We start from the raw sequence: 21669 nt of genomic DNA, 5'->3' as shown, positions 1-21669 counted from the left end.
GCCCCATAGATCCTGAGATCCTGCCCCATAGATCACCTGCCCCACAGCACAGCCTGGGCTACCTGCACGGCCAGGGCGTCATCCACAGGTGGGGCTGCCCCATAGATCCCCCTGCCCCATAGATCATCCCTGCCCCATAGATCACCCTGCCCCATAGATCCACCCCATAGATCTCCCTGCTCTATAGATCAGCCTGCCCCATAGATCACCCTGCCCCATAGGTTCTGCCCCATAGATCACCCTGCCCCATAGATCATCCTGCCCCATAGATCACCTTGCCCCATAGGTTCTGCCCCATAGATCACCCTGCTCTATAGATCACCCTGCCCCATAGATCCACCCCATAGATCCACCCTGCCCCATAGATCCTGAAATCCTGCCCCATAGATCATCCTGCCCTATAGATCCTGCCCCTCCAGCCCCACTGACCCCTCTCTGCCCCACTGACCCCACCCTGCCCCACATCCCCCAGCCCCACTGACCCCACACTGCCCCACATCCCCCAGCCCCACTGACCTCTCTGTGCCCCACATCCCCCAGCCCCACTGACCCCCCTGTGCCCCACTGACCCCCCTGTGCCCCACTGACCCCTCTGTGCCCCACTGACCCCACTGACCCCCCTGTGCCCCACTGACCCCACATCCCCCAGCCCCACTGACCCCACACTGCCCCACATCCCCCAGCCCCACTGACCCCACCCCACATCCCCCAGCCCCACTGACCCCTCTCTGCCCCATATCCCCCAGCCCCACTGACCCCGCACTGCCCCACTGACCCCTCAGTGCCCCACATCCCTGAGCCCCACTGACCCATCTGTGCCCCACATCCCCCAGCCCCACTGACCCCGCACTGCCCCACATCCCCCAGCCCCACTGACCCCGCACTGCCCCACTGACCCCTCAGTGCCCCACATCCCCCAGCCCCACTGACCCCTCAGTGCCCCACATCCCCCAGCCCCACTGACCCCTCAGTGCCCCACATCCCCCAGCCCCACTGACCCCACCCCACATCCCCCAGCCCCACTGACCCCTCTGTGCCCACATCCCCCAGCCCCACTGACCCCACACTGCCCCACATCCCCCAGCCCCACTGACCCCACACTGCCCCACATCCCCCAGCCCCACTGACCCTGCACTGCCCCACTGACCCCAGCCCCACTGACCTCTCTGTGCCCCACATCCCCCAGCCCCACTGACCCCGCACTGCCCCACATCCCCCAGCCCCACTGACCCCACACTGCCCCACATCCCCCCCTGTGCCCCACTGACCCCTCTGTGCCCCACTGACCCCACTGACCCCTCTGTGCCCCACATCCCCCTCTGTGCCCCACTGACCCCACGTCCCCCCTGCCCCCCTGCCCCACTGACCCCCCTGTGCCCCACTGACCCCACACTGCCCCACATCCCCCAGCCCCACTGACCCCACCCCACATCCCCCAGCCCCACTGACCCCACTGACCCCCCTGTGCCCCACTGACCCCACTGACCCCACTGACCCCCCTGTGCCCCACATCCCCCTCTGTGCCCCACTGACCCCCCTGTGCCCCACTGACCCCACTGACCCCCCTGTGCCCCACTGACCCCACATCCCCCAGCCCCACTGACCCTTCTCTGCCCCACATCCCCCAGCCCCACTGACCCCACTGACCCCACTGACCCCACACTGCCCCACTGACCCCACTGACCCCACATCCCCCAGCCCCACTGACCCCACACTGCCCCACATCCCCCAGCCCCACTGACCCCACACTGCCCCACATCCCCCAGCCCCACTGACACCCCCAGACATCCCCCAGCCCCACTGACCCCACACTGCCCCACATCCCCCTCTGTGCCCCACATCCCCCAGCCCCACTGACCCCAGCCCCACATCCCCCAGCCCCACTGACCCCCATCCACCCCTGCCCCACTGACCCCACCCTGCCCCACATCCCCCGACCCCACATCCCCCAGCCCCACTGACCCCTCTGTGCCCCACATCCCCCAGCCCCACTGACCCCACCCCACATCCCCCAGCCCCACTGACCCCACTGACTCCCCTGTGCCCCACTGACCCCCCTGTGCCCCACATCCCCCAGCCCCACTGACCCCCCTGTGCCCCACTGACCCCACTGACCCCTCTGTGCCCCACTGACCCCCCTGTGCCCCACTGACCCCACTGACCCCCATCCCCCTGCCCCCCATGTGCCCCCGCAGGGACGTCAAGGCCGGGAACATCCTGCTGGGCGCCCCCGGGCGGGTCAAGCTGGGCGACTTCGGCTCGGCCGCCGTGGCCACCCCGGCCAAGTCCTTGGTGGGGACCCCGTACTGGTGAGGGGGGGGAGGGCGAATTTGGGGAGGGGTCTCCCCGTTGTGGGGGAGGGGTCCTCGGGCTGACCCCCCCCCTCCCCATCCCCCCAGGATGGCCCCCGAGGTGATCCTGGCCATGGACGAGGGGCTCTACGACGGCCGCGCCGACGTCTGGTCCCTGGGCATCACCTGCATCGAGCTGGGTCAGCGGGAATTGGGGAGGGGGCTTCGGGGGGGTTTGGGGAGGGGTCTCAAGGGGGGTTTGGGTCATTTTAGGGGAGTTTTGGGGGATTTTCGGGTGTTCTGGGGGGATTTGGGGGGGTGTGTGGTCCCTGGGCATCACCTGCATCGAGCTGGGTCAGCGGGAATTGGGGAGGGGGCTTTGGGGGGAATTTGGGGAGGGGTCTCAAGGGGATTTTGGGGGATTTTTTGAGGGATTTTAGGGGGATTTTGGGGGGGGGGGGGGAGTTTTCGCGGGGATTTTGGGGTGTTCTGGGGGGATTTTGGATGTTTGTGGTCCCTGGGCATCACCTGCATTGAGCTGGGTGAGTGGGAATTGGGGAGGGGGCTTCGGGGGGCAATTTGGGGAGGGGTCTCGAGGGGGTTTTGGGGGGTTTTAGTGGGATTTTGGGGGATTTGGGGTGTTTTTGGTGATTTTTTGGGGGATTTTGTGGTCCCTGGGCATCACCTGCATTGAGCTGGGTGAGCGGGGATTTGGGGAGGGGGCTTCGGGGGGAATTTGGGGAGGGGTCTCGAGGGCAATTTGGGGGAATTTTTGGGCGGGATTTTGGGGCGTAAATTTGGGGTGAATTTGGGGTTTTTAGAGACTGAATTTTTGGGGTGAATTCGGGCTTTTTAGGGACTGGATTTTGGGGTGATTTCTGGATTTTTAGGGACTGAATTTTTGGGGTGATTTCTGGATTTTTAAGAACTGGATTTTGGGGTGAATTCAGGGTTTTTAGAGACTGAATTTTTGGGCTAAATTTGGGCTTTTTAGGGGCTGAATTTTGGGCTAAATTTGGGCTTTTTAGGGGCTGAATTTTGGGGTGAATTTGGGGCTTTTTGGGACTGAATTTTGTGGTGAATTCTGGATATTTAGAGACTGGATTTTGGGGTAAATTCGGGGTTTTTTGGGACTAAATTTTGGCATAAATTTTGTGTTTTTAGGGACTGAATTTTGGGGTGAATTTGGGATTGGATTTTGGGGTGAATTTGGGATTTTTTGGGACTGAACCTGGGGTTGATTTCCGGGTTTTTAGGGACTCAATTTTGGGGTAAATTTGGGGTTTTTAGGGACTGAATTTTGGGGTGAATTCAGCATTTTTAGTGACTGAATTTTTGGGGTGAATTTTTGATTTTTAGGGACTGAAATTTTGGGGTTATTTCAAGGTTTTTAGGGACTGAATTTTGGAGCGATTTCTGGATTTTTAGGGACTGAATTTAGGAATGGTCTTTGGATTTTTAAGGACTGGATTTTGGGGTGAATTTGGGGTTTTTTGGGACTGGATTTTGGGGTGAATTCGGGGTTTTTAGGGTTTTTTTCCCGCCCCACAGCTGAGCGGAGGCCGCCCCTGTTCCAGCTGAACGCGATGAGCGCCCTGTACCACATCGCGCAGAGAGACCCCCCGGGGCTGAGGCACCCCCAGGACTGGTCAGTGCCCCATAGATCACCCCATAGATCATCCCTGCCCTATAGATCCTGACCCATAGATCCACCCCATAGATCCCCCTGCCCCATAGATCCTGACCCATAGATCCACCCCATAGATCCCCCTGCCCCATAGCGCCCTGTACCACATCGCGCAGAGAGACCCCCCGGGGCTGAGGCACCCCCAGGACTGGTCAGTGCCCCATAGATCACCCCATAGATCCCCCTGCCCCATAGATCACCCCATAGATCATCCCTGCCCCATAGATCCTGACCCATAGATCCACCCTGCCCCATAGATCCACCCCATAGATCCCCCTGCCCCATAGATCACCCCATAGATCACCCTGCCCCATAGATCCCCCTGCCCCATAGCGCCCTGTACCACATCGCGCAGAGAGACCCGCCGGGGCTGAGGCACCCCCAGGACTGGTCAGTGCCCCATAGATCACCCCATAGATCATCCCTGCCCTATAGATCCTGACCCATAGATCCACCCCATAGATCCCCCTGCCCCATAGATCCTGACCCATAGATCCACCCCATAGATCCCCCTGCCCCATAGCGCCCTGTACCACATCGCGCAGAGAGACCCCCCGGGGCTGAGGCACCCCCAGGACTGGTCAGTGCCCCATAGATCACCCCATAGATCCCCCTGCCCCATAGATCACCCCATAGATCATCCCTGCCCCATAGATCCTGACCCATAGATCCACCCTGCCCCATAGATCCCATAGATCACCCTGCCCCATAGATCCACCCCATAGATCACCCTGCCCTATAGATCCACTCTGCCCCATAGATCCTGCCCCATAGATCCCCCTGCCCCATAGATCCACCCCATAGATCCACCCCATAGATCCACCCCATAGATCCCCCTGCCCCATAGATCCACCCTGCCCTATAGATCCACTCTGCCCCATAGATCCTGCCCCATAGATCCCCCTGCCCCATAGATCCACCCCATAGATCCACCCCATAGATCCCCCTGCCCCATAGATCCACCCTGCCCTATAGATCCACCCTGCCCTATAGATCCACCCTGCCCCATAGATCCTGCCCCATAGATCCCCCTGCCCCATAGATCCACCCCATAGATCCCCCTGCCCCATAGATCCCCCTGCCCCATAGCGCCCTGTACCACATCGCGCAGAGAGACCCGCCGGGGCTGAGGCACCCCCAGGACTGGTCAGTGCCCCATAGATCATCCCATAGATCCACCCTGCCCCATAGATCCACCCCATAGATCCCCCTGCCCCATAGATCCACCCCATAGATCCACCCCATAGATCCACCCCATAGATCCCATAGATCCCCCTGCCCCATAGATCACCCCATAGATCCACCCCATAGATCCCATAGATCCCCCTGCCCCATAGATCATCCCTGCCCTATAGATCCCATAGATCACCCTGCCCCATAGATCCCATAGATCACCCTGCCCCATAGATCCCCCTGCCCCATAGATCACCCCATAGATCCCCCTGCCCCATAGATCCTGACCCATAGATCCACCCTGCCCCATAGATCCACCCCATAGATCCACCCCATAGATCCACCCCATAGATCCCCCTGCCCCATAGATCACCCTGCCCCATAGATCCACCCCATAGATCATCCCTGCCCCATAGATCCACCCCATAGATCACCCCATAGATCCCCCTGCCCCATAGATCCCCCTGCCCCATAGATCACCCTGCCCCATAGATTCACCCCATAGCGACCCACAACCCCATAAAAGGTTCCTGCCCCACATTTTGGGGTCCTGCCCCATTTTGGGGTCCCAGCCCCACATTTGGGACCCCAGCCCCACATTTTGGGGTCCCAGCCCCATTTTAGGGGTCCCTGACCCCCATTTTTGGGGTCCCTGCCCCACATTTTGGTCCCAGCCCCACATTTTGGTCCCTGCCCCACATTTTGGGGTCCCAGCCCCACATTTTGGGTCCCAGCCCCACATTTTGGGACCCCTACCCCACATTTGGGGTCCTGCCCCACATTTTCGGGTCCTGCCCCATTTTGGGGTCCCAGCCCCACATTTGGGGTCCTGCCCCACATTTTGGGACCCCTGCCCCACATTTTGGGACCCCTGCCCTACATTTGGGGTCCTGCCCCACATTTTGGGGTCCCTGCCCCATTTTAGGGGTCCCTGACCCCCACTTTTGGGCTCCTGCCCCACATTTTGGGGTCCCAGCCCCACATTTTGGGGTCCTGCCCCACATTTGGGGTCCCAACCCCATTTTTGGGGTCCCAGCCCCATTTTAGGGGTCCCTGACCCCCATTTTTGGGGTCCTGCCCCACATTTTGGGGTCCCAGCCCCATTTTTGGGGTCCTGCCCCACATTTTGGGGTCCTGCCCCACATTTGGGGTCCCTGCCCCACATTTTGGGGTCCCAGCCCCACATTTTGGGGTCCTGCCCCACATTTGGGGTCCCTGACCCCCATTTTTGGGGTCCTGCCCCACATTTGGGGTCCTGCCCCACATTTGGGGTTCCTGCCCCACATTTTGGGGTCCTGCCCCACATTTGGGGTCCCAGCCCCACATTTTGGGGTCCCAGCCCCACATTTTGGAGTCCTGCCCCACATTTTGGGGTCCCTGCCCCACATTTGGGGTCCTGCCCCATGTTTGGGGTCCTGCCCCACATTTTAGGGTCCCAACCCCATTTTTGGGGTCCTGCCCCATGTTTGGGGTCCTGCCCCACATTTTGGGGTCCTGCCCCACATTTTGGGGTCCCAGCCCCATTTTAGGGGTCCCTGACCCCCATTTTTGGGCTCCTGCCCCACATTTGGGGTCCTGCCCCACACATTCCCCCCAGGTCGGAGGAGTTTCGGGATTTCGTCTCTCGGTGTCTCCGGAAGCTTCCGCAGGAGCGGCCCCGAGCGCGGGAGCTGCTGCAGGTGGGGCCCAAACACCCAAAAATCCCCAAAAATCCCCAAAAAACCCCAAAAAAACCCCTCAAAATTCCCCAAAAAAAAAACCCAAAAAAAATCCAAAAAAACCCCAAAAAATCCCCCCAAAAAACCCCCAAAAATCCCCAAAATAACCCCAAAAAACCCCAGATCCCCCTAAAATATCCAAAATATCTCAAAAAAACCCCTGAAAATCCTCCAAAATAACCCCAAAAAACCCCAAAAATCTCCAAAAAAAACCCCAAAAATCCCCCCCCCCCAAAAAAACAAAACCAAAAACCCCAAAAAAACCCCAAAAATCCCCCAAAATAACCCCAAAAAAACCTTGAAAATTCCCCCCAAAAAAGCCAAAATCCCCCAAAATAACCCCAAAATCCCCCAAAAAACACAAACCCAAAAATGCCCCCCAAAAAACCCCAAAACCCCAATAAACCCCCAAAATCCCCCCAAAAAACCCCAAAAACCCCCCAAAATAACCCCAAAAAAGCCTGAAAATCCTCCAAAATAACCCCAAAAAAACCCCCCAAAAAACGAAAAGTCCCCCAAAAAACCCCCTCAAAAATCCCCCAAAAAAACCCCAAAAAAATCCCAAAAAAAACCCCAAAATAACCCCAAAAAAGCCTGAAAATCCTCTAAAATAACCCCAAAAAAACCCCAGAAAACCTCTGAAAATCTCCCAAAAAAACCCAAAAAACCCCAAATCCCCCCAAAAACACCTCGAAAAAAACCCTGAAGATCTTCCAAAATAACCCCAAAAATCCCCCAAAATAACCCCAAAAATCCCCTAAAATAACCCCAAAATCCCCTAAAATCCCCCCAAAACCCCCAAAAATTTCCCCAAATGCCCCAAAACTCCCCCAAAACCCCCACGTTTTGACTGATTTTGGGGTTTTTTTGGCTGATTTTTGGGGGTTTTTTGCCTGATTTTGGTGGTTTTTACCTGATTTTGGGGTGGTTTTGGACTGGGTTTTTTTTGGGGTGATTTTGGGGTGATTTTGCTGATTTTGGGGTGATTTTGCTGATTTTGGGGTGATTTTGGCCAGTTTTGGGGTGATTCTGGCCGGGTTTTGCTGATTTTGTGGTCATTTTGGCCAATTTTGGGGTTATTTTGGGGTAATTTTGGCCGGTTTCAGGGTGATTGATTCTGGCCCGTTTTGGGTTATTTTGGGGTGTTTTTTGCTGATTTTGTGGTCATTTTGGCCATTTTTGGGGTTATTTTGGGGTGATTTTGGTGATTTTGGGTGGTTTGGGGGTTATTTTGGGGTGTTTTTTGTTGATTTTGGGGTGATTTTGGCCGGGTTTTGAGTGATTTTTGCTGATTTTGGGGTGGTTTCTGCTGATTTTGGCCGGTTTTGGGGTGATTTTGGGGTAACTTTGGCCAGTTTTGGGGTGATTCTGGCCGGTTTTTGCTGATTTTTGGGTGATTTTGGGTGACATTTGCTGATTTTGGGCTGATTTTGGCCGGTGTTGGGTGATTTTGCTGATTTTGGGGGGTTTTGTGCTGATTTTGGGGTGACTGTGGCCGGTTTTGGGTTATTTTGGGGTGATATTGGGGTGATTTTTGCTGATTTTGGGCTGATTTTGGGTGTTTTTTGCTGATTTTGGGGTGATATTTTGCTGATTTTGGGGTGATTTTGGGGTGATTTTGGGGTGATATTTTGGCTGATTTTGGGGTGATTTTGCCGTTTTTGGGGTCCCCAGCACGGCTTCCTGGCTCAGCAGCGCCCCCCAGGGGTGGTCCCGGAGCTGCTGCGCAGAACCAAGATGGCCGCCAGGGAGGAGGTGAGTGCAGAGCAGCCCCTCCCCCAGCCCCTCCCCCATTCTGGCCCCTCCCCCATTCTGGCTCCTCCCCCTTTGTGGCCCCCTCCCCTGGACCCATCCAGCCCCTCCCCCTTTGTAACCCCTCCCCCACAGTGGCCCCTCCCCAATTGTGACCCCTCCCCCAATGTGTCCTCTCAGGACCCCCCCCCAGCCCCTCCCCCCGCTGTGGTCCCTCCCCCAGCCCCTCCCCCATTGTGACCCCTCCCACTTTGTGAGCCCTTCTCGGCCCCTCCCCCTTTGTGGCCCCTCCCCCACCATGACCCCTCCCCCACTGTGGCCCCTCCCCCACTGTGGCCCCTCCCCCCCTGTGTCCCCCAGGCCCCGCCCAGCCCCTCCCCCAGTGTTGCCACTGTGGCCCCTCCCCCTGCATCCCCAGCCCCTCCCCCTTTGTGGCCCCTCCCCCAGCGTTCCCATTGTGGCCCCTCCCCCTTTGTGACCCCTCCCCCTTTGTGACCTCTCCCCCAGCCCCTCCCTTACCGTGGCCCCTCCCCCTTTGTGACCCCTCCCCCTTTGCGTCCCCAGGCCCCGCCCAGCCCCTCCCTGGCCCCTCCCCCCCCTTTGTGACCCCTCCCCCTTTTCGTCCCCAGGCCCCGCCCAGCCCCTCCCTGGCCCCTCCCCTTTGTGGCTCCTCCCCCTTTGTGACCTCTCCCCCTTTGCGTCCCCAGGCCCCGCCCAGCCCCTCCCCCAGCGTTCCCACTGTGGCCCCTCCCCCTTTGTGACCCCTCCCCCTTTGTGACCCCTCCCCCAGCTCCTCCCTTACCGTGGCCCCTCCCCCTTTGTGACTCCTCCCCCTTTGCGTCCCCAGGCCCCGCCCAGCCCCTCCCCCAGCGTTGGCAGCGACCCCCCCAGCCCGGGGGACCCCGAGGACGACGCCGAGGGGGGAGGGGAGGGGACCCCCGGGACCCCCCCGCAGGTGAGGGGGATTTGGGGTAAATTCCAGGGATTTCAGGAAAAACGGGAAATTTGGGGGAAAATTTAGGGGAAAATTCTGGAATTTTGGGGGAATTTTAGGGGAAATTCAGGAATTTCGGGGAAAAAATTGGGGAAAATTTGGAATTTACGGGGGAATTTTGGAAAATTTTGGGGAAAATTCGGAATTTTTGGGGGAATTTTGGAAAAAATTGGGAATTTGGGGGAAAATTTGAGAATTTTGGGGGAAAATTCTGGAATTTTGAGGGGATTTTGGGGAAATTTTGGAAAATCTTAGGGGAAAATTCTGGAATTTTGGGGAGAATTTTGGAAAAATTTGGGAATTTCGAGGGAATTTCGGGTAAAATTGAGAATTTTGGGGGAATTTTAGAAAAATTTAGGAATTTTGGGGAAATTTGGGGGAAATTTGGAAATTTTAGGGGGAATTTTGGGGGAATTAGGGGAAAATTTGGAAATTTGGGGAGAATTTTGGGAGGATTTTGGAGGAATTTTTAAAATTTTCAGGTATTTTGGGGGAAAATTCTGGAATTTTGAGGGAATTTTGGGGGGAATTTTGGAAAACTTTGGGAATCTTGGGGCAATTTTGGGGAATTTTCTGGGATTTGGGGGAATTTTAGTAATTTTTATGGATCTCGGGGAATTTGGGGGGAATTTTGAGGGATTTGGGGGGATTTGGGCTCCTTCATTTTGGGCTCCCCCTTCCCAAAAATCCCCTCAGGGCCCCCAAAAACCTTTAATTCCAAATTTAATCCCAATTTTTAATGCCGCTTTTCCCTCAAAACCACCAAATTTCGCCCCAAAACTCCTTTAAAATTCCATTTTCTCCCCCTTTTCTCCTCACAAACGGCCCCGTTTTTCCAATTTTTGCCTTTTTTCCCCTCAAAAAATAACATTTTTATTCTCTTTTTCCGCTCACAAGCGGCGCCATTTTGTTTCCTTGGCGCCATTTTCTATCTCCACCCCCTTTTTCCCAATTTTCCCCTTTTTTTCCTCATTTTCCCTCATAATTCCCATTTTCCCCTCATTTTTTCCTATTTTCCTTCATTTTCCCCTCATTTTTCCATTTTTTCCCTCATTTTTCTCCATTTTCTCTTCATTTTCATCAATTTTCACTTCATTCATTTTTTTCCATTTTCCTTTAACTTTTCCCAATTTCTCTCTCTCGTTTTTCCTCAATTTTCCCTCCTTTTTTCCTCTCATTTTTTCCCATTTCTCACTCATTTTTCCTCTATTTTTTCCCCATTTCCCCCTAATTTTTATCTCGTTCTTCCTATTTTCCCCTAACTTTTTGGCATTTCTTCTCATTTTTCCCAATTTTTCCCATTATATCCTCATTTTTTCCCATTTTTTCCTTTTTCCCCTCGTTTTTCTGCTCATTTTTCTCTCATTTTTCCCCATTTCTCTCTCATTTTTCTCCATTTCCCCCTCATTTTTCCCTCACTTTTTCCCATTTTTTCCTCATTTTTTTCCTCTCGTTTTTTGGCTTTTCCTCTCATTTTTCCCATTTTCCTCTCATTTTTCCTATTTTTTCCCTCATTTTCCCCCTCATTTTTCCCCTATTTTTTCCCATTTCCCCCTCATTTTTACCCATTTTCCCTCTCATTTTCCGCCCATTTTTTCCTCTCATTTTTTCCCATTTTTCCCTCATTTTTGTCTCATTTTTCCTATTATTTTTTCCCATTTCCCCCTCATTTTTACCCGTTTTCCCCTCATTTTTCCCCCATTTTTTCCCTGATTTTTTCCTATTGTCCCCCTCATTTTTCCCCTATTTTTCCCCTTTTCCCCTCATTTTTCCCCTCATTTTTTTCCTATTCCCCCCCCCATTTTTCCCATTTTTTCCCCTCATTTTTTCCCGTTTTCCCCTCATTTTTTTCCCATTTCCCTCTCATTTTTCCCCATTTTTTCCCCTCAGTTTTTCCCATTTTTCCCCTCATTTTTTCCCACTTCCCCTCACTTTCCCCCTCATTTTCCCCTCATTTTTCCCCTCATTTTTTCCCATTTCCCTCTCATTTTCCCCCTTTTTTTTCCCCTCTCATTTTTCCCCATTTTTCCCCTCATTTTTCCCCATTTTTCCCCTCTCGTTTTTTCCCGTTTTCCCCTCATTTTTTCCCGTTTTCCCCTCATTTTTCCCCAATTTTTCCCATTTTCCCCTCACTTCCCCCCCATTTTCCCCTCATTTTTCCCCATTTTCCCCTCATTTTTCCCCTCATTTTTTCCCGTTTCCCCCTCATTTTTCCCCATTTTCCCCTCATTTTTCCCCTCTCATTTTTTCCCATTTCCCTCTCATTTTTCCCCGTTTTCCCCTCATTTTTCCCGTTTTTTTTCTCCTCAGGACGACGCCATTTCCGCCATCTTGTCCCCTCCGGCCGCCATTTTGTCTCCCCCAAACACCCAAAACTCCTCAACCTCACCCTCCCAAAATTCCCCTTTTTCCACCCAAAATTCCCCTTTTTCCACCCCAAACCTCATTTCCTGCACCCAAAACCCCCCTTTTTCCACCCAAAACCCCCTTTTATCCCCTCCCTCATCCCCCTCCACCCTTTCCCCTCCCCCTTCCCCTCCGGCCGCCATTTTGTCTTCACCGCCTTCGCCCCCTCAAAACCCCGATTTCCCCTTTTCCGACCCAAATTTACCCCCCGAAAACACAAATTTATCCCCTCAAAACGCAATTTCGCCCTCACAAAACGCAGTTTTATCCCCCCCGGACGCAAATCTCCCCTCACAAAACCCCGTTTTACCTCTGCACACTTCACCCTCGCCGGCGGCCATTTTGTCACACCCCTCTGACATTTTACCGTCCCAAACCCCCACTTTTTCCCCTCAAAACTCCACTTTTTCCCCTCAAACTCCCACTTTTTCCCCCGAAAACTCCACTTTTTCCCCCCCAGACCCAAACACCCCCTCAGAAAACGCCATTTTGCCGCCCCCAGACCCCAATCTCCCCTCACCCAACCTCCCTTTCCCTCAGGCCACCATCTTGTCCCCCCCCACCGCCTCCGTTTTCCCGCCCAAACCCTCCGTGTTCTCCCCCAAAACCCCCGTTTTTCCCCCCAAAACGCCCGTTTCCCCCCTCAAAATCCACCGCTTCGCCCCGCCGCGCCTCGTTCTACCCCCCCTCCCGCCCCTCGCCGCGCCGCCATCCCCCCTTCCCGCGCCCTCCCTCCTGCCCCACCTCCTCTGCTCCCTGCTGGCCTTCGCCGCCGCCGTCCGCCCCTCGCCGCCCTCCCTCCTCCTCCTCCTGGCCGCGCTTTGGGCTCAGAAACGGCGATTTCGGGGCTTCCTCTCCGCGCTGGAGTGCGGCGCCACGGGGCTGGCGCTGGCGCACGCCCTGCTGCCCCTGCGCCCTCACCTCGGGGGTCCCTCCTCGGCCGCCTCGGCCTTGTCCTCGGGCCTGGCGGCCATTTTGGGCCTGGCCTCCATTTTGGGCCTCAGCGCCCGGCGCCGCCGCCTCTACGTGCCCGTGGTGGTTCTGGCCGCCCAGCTCTGGCTTTCGCCGTGGTTGTTTTTACCTCTTTACGTCCTGGGCGAGCTGTCCCGCGGCGGCCGAGCCCACCGCTGGTGGCTCAGGGCGCTTTTGGGCTTGCCGCCTCCTCTCTTCCGCGCCTTCTCCCGCTTGGGTTTGGCCTCCGAGCGAGGCCTCTTCGCCTTCTTCCCCAAAACCAACAAAATGAGGTTCAGGAGCCGCCTCCCGGTGCCCCAAAAACGCTCTCGGGGCGGCGGCTCCCCCTCCCCGAGCTGTTCCCGGCGCTTTTTGGCCGCCGCGGATAAATTGGGGAGGGGTTTTTGGGGTTTTTTTGGCGGGGTTTGGGGGTTCCTGAAGGGGATTCCCGGGGGGAAAGCCGCCCCTCCCCCACCCAGCCGCATCCCCCGCCCCGCCCCCCGGCCCCTCCCCCCGCCCCCCAAAAAGGGACCCCAAAGTCGGGGGCCCCTCCCCCACCCCGCCCCTCCCCCCCCCAGGCGGCCCTGGAGGTGATGGGGGGGTGGGGGAGGGGCGGCCGGACACTACGGGACCCCAAAAACGCCCAAATTTGGGGGCGATTTTGGGGTCGAAACCCCGCAAAAATCCCAAATTTCGGGCAGGTTTCGGGGTCCAAACTACAAATTTGGGGTCCAAAGCCCCCAAAAAGCCCAAAAATCCCAAATTTGGGGAGATTTTGGGGTCAAAAGGCTCAGAAATCTCAAATTTTGGGGGAGATTTTGGGGCTAAAACCCCAAAAAAGCCCAAAAATCCCAAATTTGGGGAGATTTTGGGGTCAAAAGGTTCAAAATTCCCGAAACTGGGGAGATTTTGGGGCCAAAACCCCCCCAAAAGCCCAAAAATCCCAAAATTGGGGAGATTTTGGGGTCAAAAGGTTCAAAAATCCCAAAGTTTGGGGGAGATTTTTGGGGTAAAAAGCCCAAAAATCCCAAATTGGGGGAGATTTTGGGGCTAAAACCCCCAAAAACGCCCAAAAATCCCAAATTTGGGGAGATTTTGGGGACAAAAGGTTCAAAAATCCCAAAATTTGGGAGAGGTTTCTCAGTCAAACCCACAAATTTGGGTCAAAAAGCCCAAAAATCCCAAAATTGGGGAGATTTTGGGGTCAAAAAGCCCAAAAATCCCAAATTTGGGGAGATTTTGGGGTCCAAGGCTCAAAAATCCCAAAATTTGGGAGAGGTTTCTCAGTCAAACTCAACAAAATTTGGGTCAAAAAGCCCAAAAATCCCAAATTTGGGGAGATCTTGGGGTCGAAAGGCTCAAAAAATCCCAATTTTGGGGAGATTTTGGGGTCAAAACCTCCAAAAAAGCCCAAAAATCCCAAATTTTGGGGAGATTTTGGGGCTAAAACCCCCAAAAAAGCCCAAAAATCCCAAATTTTGGGAAGATTTTAGGTCAAAATCCCTAAAATTTTTAAAAATACCAAAGTTTGGGGGGAGATTTTGGGATCAAAACCCCAAATTTGGGGTCCAAAACCCCCAAAAAAGCAAAAAAATCCCCAAAATTCAGGATCAAAACCCCCAAAAATCCCCAAAATTTGGGTTTTGGACCCCCCAAATTTGGGATTTTCCCAATTTTTTCGGATTTTCCCCCCAAAATTTTGGGGGTCCCCCCCTCTTTTTTTCCTATTTATTTCCCCGGGGGGGGTCCCCAAAATCCCATTTTCGGGGGGAGGGGCGGCGCCTTTGGGGTCTTTTTGATTTTTTTTAATTTTTTTTTCCATTTTTTTTTAATTTGGGATTTTTTCGGTCGCAATTTTCGTTGTTTTTGGGGTTTTTTTTCCTTTGGTTTCGTCGTCGTTTTCTTTGGAGTTAATTTTATTTAAAATATAATTATTTAAACCAACCCGATTTTCCTTTTTTTTGTTTTTTTTCTGTTGTTTTTTGGGGTTGTTTTGGGGCCGGGAAAAAAATTTGGGGCAAAAAATTGAAATTTTGGGGTTAAAAACGGAATTTTGGGGGGGGAAAAATGCAAATTTTGGGGACAAAAATTGAAATTTTTTGAACAAAAATGGAATTTTGGGGGGAAAAATTGAAATTTTGGGGTTAAAAACGGAATTTTTGGGGGGAAAATGCAAATTTTGGGGTCAAAAATGGAATTTTGGGGGGAAAAATTGAAATTTTGGGGTGGAAAAAGGGAAATTTGGGAGGGAAAAGGGTGGTTTTGGGGGAAATTTGGGGGGATTCGGTTGAAATTTTGGGGATTTTTGGTGGAATTTGATTTTTTTTGGGGGTGGAATTCGAGGTTTTGGGTGGAATTTGGGTTTTTGGGTGGAATTTTCGGGGTTTTTTTGGTGCAATTTGCGGTTTTTGGGTGGATTTTGGGATTTTTTCGGGGGAAATTTGGGGTTTTTTTTGGTCGGAATTCATTTTTTTGGGGTGAATTTTGGGATTTTCGGGTGAATTTTCATTTTTTTCAGGCGTATTTTGGGTTTTTTTTGTTGGATTTTGCGTTTCTTGGTGGAATTTTGGGTTTTTGGCTGAATTTTGGGTTTTTTCAGGTGGATTTTGGGGTTTTGGGGGTGAAATTTGCTTTTTCTTGGCTGGAATTTGGGATTTTTGGGTGCAGTTTGGGGTTTTTGGGTGGATTTTAAGGTTTTTGGTTGGGTTTTTTGTTTTTCGGGTGAATTTTGGGGTTTTTTGTTGGATTTTAAGTTTTTAGGGTAAAATTCGAATTTTTTTGGGTGGGTTGGGGGATTTTTCGGGTGAATTTTGGGCGGGTTTTGTGGTTTTTGTGTGGATTTTGGGTTATTTTGGGTGGATTTGGGTGGATTTGGGGGATATTTCAGTGAATTTGGGGTTATTTCGGGTGAATTTTTGATTATTTTGGATATTTCAGGTGGGTTTTGGGTCATTTTGGGTGGATTTTGGGTTATTTTGGGTGGATTTTGTGGTTTTTGTGTGAATTTTGGGGTTTTTGGGTGGATTTGGGGTTATTTTGGGTTATTTTGGGTCATTTTGAGAGGATTTTGGGTCATTTTGGGTTATTTTTGGTGGATTTTGGGGTTATTTCGGGTTATTTTGGGTCATTTCGGGTGGATTTTGGGTTATTTTGGGGTTTTCGGGTGGATTTTGGGTTATTTTGGGTCATTTCGGGTGAATTTTGGGTTATTTTGGGTCATTTCGGGTGAATTTTGGGTTATTTTGGGTCTTTTCGGGTGGATTTTGGGGTTATTTCGGGTTATTTCAGGTTATTTTGGGTGAATTTTGGGTTATTTTGGGTCATTTCGGGCGGATTTCGGGGTTATTTGGGGTGAATTTTGGGTCATTTTGGGTCATTTTGGGCGGATTTTGGGGTTATTTCGGGTTATTTTGGGTCATTTCGGGTGGATTTTGGGGTTATTTCGGGTTATTTCAGGTTATTTTGGGTGAATTTTGGGTCATTTTGGGTCATTTCGGGCGGATTTCGGGGCTCTCTCCCCCCAGGTTCCGGAGCGGCCGCGGGCGGAACGTTCCGGAAAGATCCCGAAATTCCCGCAGCTCGTCTGGGCCCCCCTGCTCCCCGAATTCCCCATTTGCTGACCCAAAACCCCCGGATTTCGCCCCAAAATTTGCAATTGGGGGAAAAACCCCAAAAATCCCCAAAAATATCCCCAAAAATGGGGAAAAAATCCCCAAAAATGGGAAAAAAATCCCCCAAATCTTCCCTTGGGAGGAAAACCCCGCCCCCACCCCCCGGCCCCGCCCCTCATTAAGCGGGGGCGTTAATTAAGCTCATTAACGCCGTTCATAATAAACAGGACGCTGGTGACGTCATCGGCTCGGCGCGCTTTGTGCTAATTCGCGTTAATTAAGGGGCTCATTAAAGGACAGGGCGCAGGAGGGGGCGGGGAGTCGCTAATGAGCCCCGCTGTCGTTAATTAACCCGCTGTTAATTAATAATTAATAATTAATAATTACCGCGCCAATGACGCCGCGCTTCCGCGTTGCCGCGGCAACCGGGGGGCGTGGCTTAAGCCGGAAGCGCCGGCGGCGCCGCTGATTAGCTGCGGCGTTGCTAGGCGGGCTCTGATTGGTTACAGCGTTGCTAGGCGAGCTCTGATTGGTTAAAGCGTTGCTAGGCGGGCTCTAATTAGGACAGGCGTTGCTAGGAGTGCTTTGATTGGTTACACCGTTGCTAGGCGAGCTCTCATTGCGTGCGGCGTCACCGGGCGTGCTCTGATTGGAGCAGCCGTTGCTAGGAGAGCTCCTATTGGTCGCAGCTTTGGTGGGCGTGCTCTGATTGGCGCAGGCGTGCCCAGCCGCGCTCTGATTGGCTGGAGCTGCCGCGTTGCTTCCGCTTCCGGCACCACGTGACCCGCGGCGCTCTTAAAGGGGCCGCGGCGCGCCCGGGGGGTTTTTGGGGGGAATTTGGGGGATTTTGGGGCATTTTGGGGTTTTTTGGGGGTTTTGGGGGTTCCGGGAGGCCCCGGGGGGGTCCCGGGGCCATGGCGGGGGAGAAGGTGACGACCGTGAGGGACGTGTTCCTGTTCGTGCCCAACCTGATCGGTGAGCGCCGCACTGGGGGGACTGGGAGGGGTTTGGGGGGGACTGGTTTATACTGGGAGGGGTTTGGAGGGGACTGGGAGGGACTGGGGGTGGATTTGGGGGTACTGGTTTATACTGGGATGGACTGGGAGGGACTGGGAGGGGTTTGGGGGGGACTGGGATAAACTGGGAGGGACTGGGGAGGAACTGGGATGGGGTTGGGGGGCACTGGTTTATACTGGGAGGGACTGGGAAAGGTTTGGGGGGAACTGGGAGGGGACTGGGATGAACTGGGAAAGGTTTGGGAGGGGACTGGTTTATACTGGGAGGGACTGGGAGGGGTTTGGGGGGAACTGGGGGGAACTGGGATCAACTGGGAGGGATTTGGGGGGAACTGGTTTATACTGGGAGGGACTGGGAGGGGTTTGGGGGAGACTGGGATTGGTTTGGGGGGGACTGGTTTATACTGGGAGGGGTTTGGGGTGTACTGGGATGAACTGGGAGGGGTTTGGGGTGTACTGGTTTATACTGGGAGGGGACTGGGAAGGGTTTGGGGGGGACTGGGATCAACTGGGATGGAACTGGGTGGGATTTGGGGGATACTGGTTTATACTGGGAGGGGTTTGGGGGATACTGGTTTATACTGGGAGGGACTGGGAGCACTGGGAGGGGTTTGGGGGGGGACTGGGACAAACTGGGGTGAACTGGGAGGGGATTGGGGGGACTGGTTTATACTGGGAGGGGACTGGGATGAACTGGGAGGGGTTTGGGGGGCACTGGTTTATACTGGGAGGAACTGGTTTGTACTGGTTTATACTGGGAGGGGTTTGGGGCGCTCTGGGTGGGGCTGTAGTTGGGCGTGCTACTGGTTCATACCGGTTTGTACTGGTCTATACTGGTTTATACCGGTTTAAACTGGTTTATACTGGTTTGTACTGGTTTATACTGGTTTAAACTGGTCCAAACTGGTCTGTACTGGTCTTCCACCAAGTCTCCACCACTTGGGGACCCCTTTTGGTGTCATTTGGGGACATTTTGGTGCCCAGAACTGGAGTTACGCTGGTTTATACTGGTTTATACTGGTCCATACTGGTTTATACTGGTTTAGACTGGTTTAAACTGGTCCATACTGGTTTATACTGGTCCATACTGGTTCTCCAACGAGTCTCCACCACTTGGGGACCCATTTTGGTGCCCAAAACTGGAGTTACACTGGTTTATACTGGTTTATATTGCTGTATACTGGTTTATACTGGTTTATACTGGTTTATACTGGTTTATACTGGTTTATACTGGTCCTCCAACGAGTCTCCATCACTTGGGGACCCCTTTTGGTGTCATTTGGGGACGTTTTGGTGCCCAAAACTGGAGTTACACTGGTTTATACTGGTTTATATTGCTGTATACTGGTTTATACTGGCTTATACTGGTTTAAACTGGTTTGGACTGGTCTGTACTGGTTTATACTGGTCCATACTGGTCTTCCACCAAGTCTCCATCACTTGGGGATCCATTTTGGTGTCATTTGGGGACGTTTTGGTGCCGAAAACTGGAGTTACACTGGTTTATACTGGTTTATATTGCTGTATACTGGTTTATACTGGTTTATACTGGTTTATACTGGTTTATACTGGTTTATACTGGTTTATACTGGTTTTTACTGGTTCCAGGCTACGCGCGGGTGCTGCTGGCCGCCGTGTCCCTCTGGCTGATGCCGGTTGGGTGGCCAGAGCTGGAGTTACACTGGTTTATACTGGTTTATACTGGTCCATACCGGTCCATACTGGTTTATACTGGTTTATACCGGTCCATACTGGTTTATACTGGTTTGTACTGGTCCTCCACTCATTCTCCACCACTTGGGGACCCATTCTGGTGCCCAAAACTGGAGTTACACTGGTTTATACTGGTTTATACTGGTCCATACCGGTCCATACTGGTTTATACTGGTTTATACCGGTCCATACTGGTTTATACTGGTTTGTACTGGTCCTCCACTCATTCTCCACCACTTGGGGACCCATTCTGGTGCCCAAAACTGGAGTTACACTGGTTTATACTGGTTTATATTGCTGTATACTGGTTTATACCGGTCCATACTGGTCCATACTGGTTTATACTGGTTTATACTGGTTTTTACTGGTTCCAGGCTACGCGCGGGTGCTGCTGGCCGCCGTGTCCCTCTGGCTGATGCCGGTTGGGTGGCCAGAGCTGGAGTTACACTGGTTTATACTGGTTTATATTGCTGTATACTGGTTTATACTGGTTTATACTGGTTTATACTGGTTTATACTGGTCTGTACTGGTTCCAGGCTACGCGCGGGTGCTGCTGGCCGCCGTGTCCCTCGGGCTGATGCCGGCCCGGCCGGGCCCCGCCGCCGCCTGCTACGCGCTGGCCGCGCTGCTGGACGCCGTGGACGGGCACCTGGCGCGGCTGCTGGGGCAGGGTACGGCTGGACTGGGTTATACTGGGTTATACTGGGTTATACTGGTTTGGACTGGGTTGGACTGGGTTGTACTGGGTTATACTGGGTTGGACTGGTTTATACTGGTTTGGACTGGTTTATACTGGTTTATACTGGGTTGGACTGGGTTGGACTGGTTTGGGCTGGTTTGGACTGGTTGGGACTGGTTTGGACTGGTTTATACTGGTTTGGACTGGTTTATACTGGTTTATACTGCTTATACTGGTTATACTGGGTTATACTGGTTTGGACTGGTTTATACTGGTTTGGACTGGTTTATACTGGGACAGGGTATGGGTTTGACTGGTTTATACTGGTTTATACTGGTTTATACTGGTTTATACTGGGAGGGGGCTTGGGGGCACTGGGAGGGACTGGGATGGGACTGGGTTATACTGGTTTATACTGGTTATACTGGGACAGGGTACAGGTTTGACTGGTTTATACTGGTTTATACTGGGTTATACTGATTTATACTGGTTTATACTGGGAGGGGGCTGGAGGGCACTGGGATGGACTGGGATGGGACGGAGTTATACTGGTTATACTGGTTATATATATACCGCCCCTTCCGCCATCTTGGATTGGCCCCGCCCCTTCCGCCATCTTGGATTGGCCCCGCCCCTTCCGCCATCTTGGATTGCTCTCTTCCTGTTTTTCCCTAATTTCCCCGTTTTTCCCCCAAATTTTGACTTTCCCCCCCCAAATTTGGAGCTCTCAGTTCCAAACTGGGAACGTCCCGCCTGGCCCCGCCCCTTCCGCCATCTTGGATTGGCCCCGCCCCTTCCGCCATCTTGGATTGCTCTCTTCCCATTTCCCCCTCTAAATTTTGACGATTTCCTCCAAAATTTCCCCGTTTTTTCCCCAAATTTCGCCTTTTGTCCCCCAAATTTTTGTCACCTGATCCCAATTTAAAGCCCTGAGTTCCAAACTGGAAACGTCCCACTTGGCCCCGCCCCATCCGCCATCTTGTATTGGCCCCGCCCCTTCCGCCATCTTGGATTGGCCCCGCCCCTTCCGCCATCTTGGATTGCTCTCTTGCCGTTTTTCCCTAATTTCCCCGTTTTTGCCCCAAATTTCGACTTTCCCCCCCCAAATTTCAACAGCCGCGCCCCAAATTCGGAGCTCCCAGTTCCAAACTGGGAACGTCCCGCCTGGCCCCGCCCCTTCCGCCATCTTGGATTGGCCCCGCCCCTTCCGCCATCTTGGATTGCTCTCTTCCCGTTCCCCCTCCACATTTTGACGTTTTCCCCCAAAATTTCCCCGTTTTCTCCCCAAATTTCCCCGTTTTTTCCCCAAATTCCGTCCCCCCGTCCCCGGGCCGGGCTGTCTGGGTCCGGCGCGGGCCTGACCCGGTTTTGTCCCCCCCGGCAGGGTCGCGGCTGGGCGCCATGCTGGACATGCTGACGGACCGGCTGAGCTCCGTCTGCCTGCAGCTCAACCTGGCGCTGCTCTACCCGCGCTGGGCGGGGCTCTTCCAGCTCAGCATCGCCCTCGACGTGGCCAGCCATTGGCTGCACATGCACTGGTGGGCGGGGCTTGGCCGGGCGGGGCCTGGGGCGGGGCCGGGAGGGGGAAAAATGGGGAAAAAATGGTGGGAAATGGAGAAAAAATGGGAGAAAAAGGGAATTAAATGGGGGTTTGGGGGCGTGGTTTAATGAGAAGGG

The 21669-nt window shown here is 53.5% G+C and overlaps 2 protein-coding genes across 2 annotated transcripts in view; both read left to right on the top strand.

Annotated features, from left to right (window-relative positions):
- LOC119696672 (serine/threonine-protein kinase TAO2-like) overlaps positions 1-14141 on the top strand; it is a 15651-nt gene extending 1510 nt beyond the window's left edge. The window contains exons 2-9 of the mRNA XM_038126473.1: positions 32-88; positions 2196-2309; positions 2400-2491; positions 3843-3939; positions 6749-6830; positions 8544-8624; positions 9469-9576; positions 11926-14141. Of these exons, the coding sequence (XP_037982401.1) occupies positions 32-88; positions 2196-2309; positions 2400-2491; positions 3843-3939; positions 6749-6830; positions 8544-8624; positions 9469-9576; positions 11926-13566 (2272 nt within the window). The 3' untranslated portion in view covers positions 13567-14141. The remainder of the gene's footprint in view (positions 1-31; positions 89-2195; positions 2310-2399; positions 2492-3842; positions 3940-6748; positions 6831-8543; positions 8625-9468; positions 9577-11925) is intronic.
- A 3298-nt stretch (positions 14142-17439) lies between these two features.
- Positions 17440-21609, top strand: CDIPT (CDP-diacylglycerol--inositol 3-phosphatidyltransferase; the record flags this gene model as incomplete). Its single annotated transcript, XM_038126638.1, has 3 exons — positions 17440-17558; positions 19850-19984; positions 21377-21609. Coding segments are annotated over exons 1-3 (429 nt in total), but the record flags the coding sequence as incomplete, so codon positions are not given.
- Positions 21610-21669: the final 60 nt, after the last annotated feature.

The sequence above is a fragment of the Motacilla alba genome, unplaced genomic scaffold (genome assembly GCF_015832195.1).
Source record: "Motacilla alba alba isolate MOTALB_02 unplaced genomic scaffold, Motacilla_alba_V1.0_pri HiC_scaffold_35, whole genome shotgun sequence".
Taxonomy (NCBI): domain Eukaryota; kingdom Metazoa; phylum Chordata; class Aves; order Passeriformes; family Motacillidae; genus Motacilla; species Motacilla alba.
Note: the sequence above shows the minus strand (reverse complement) of the source record. Positions and strands in the feature narration are given on the sequence as shown.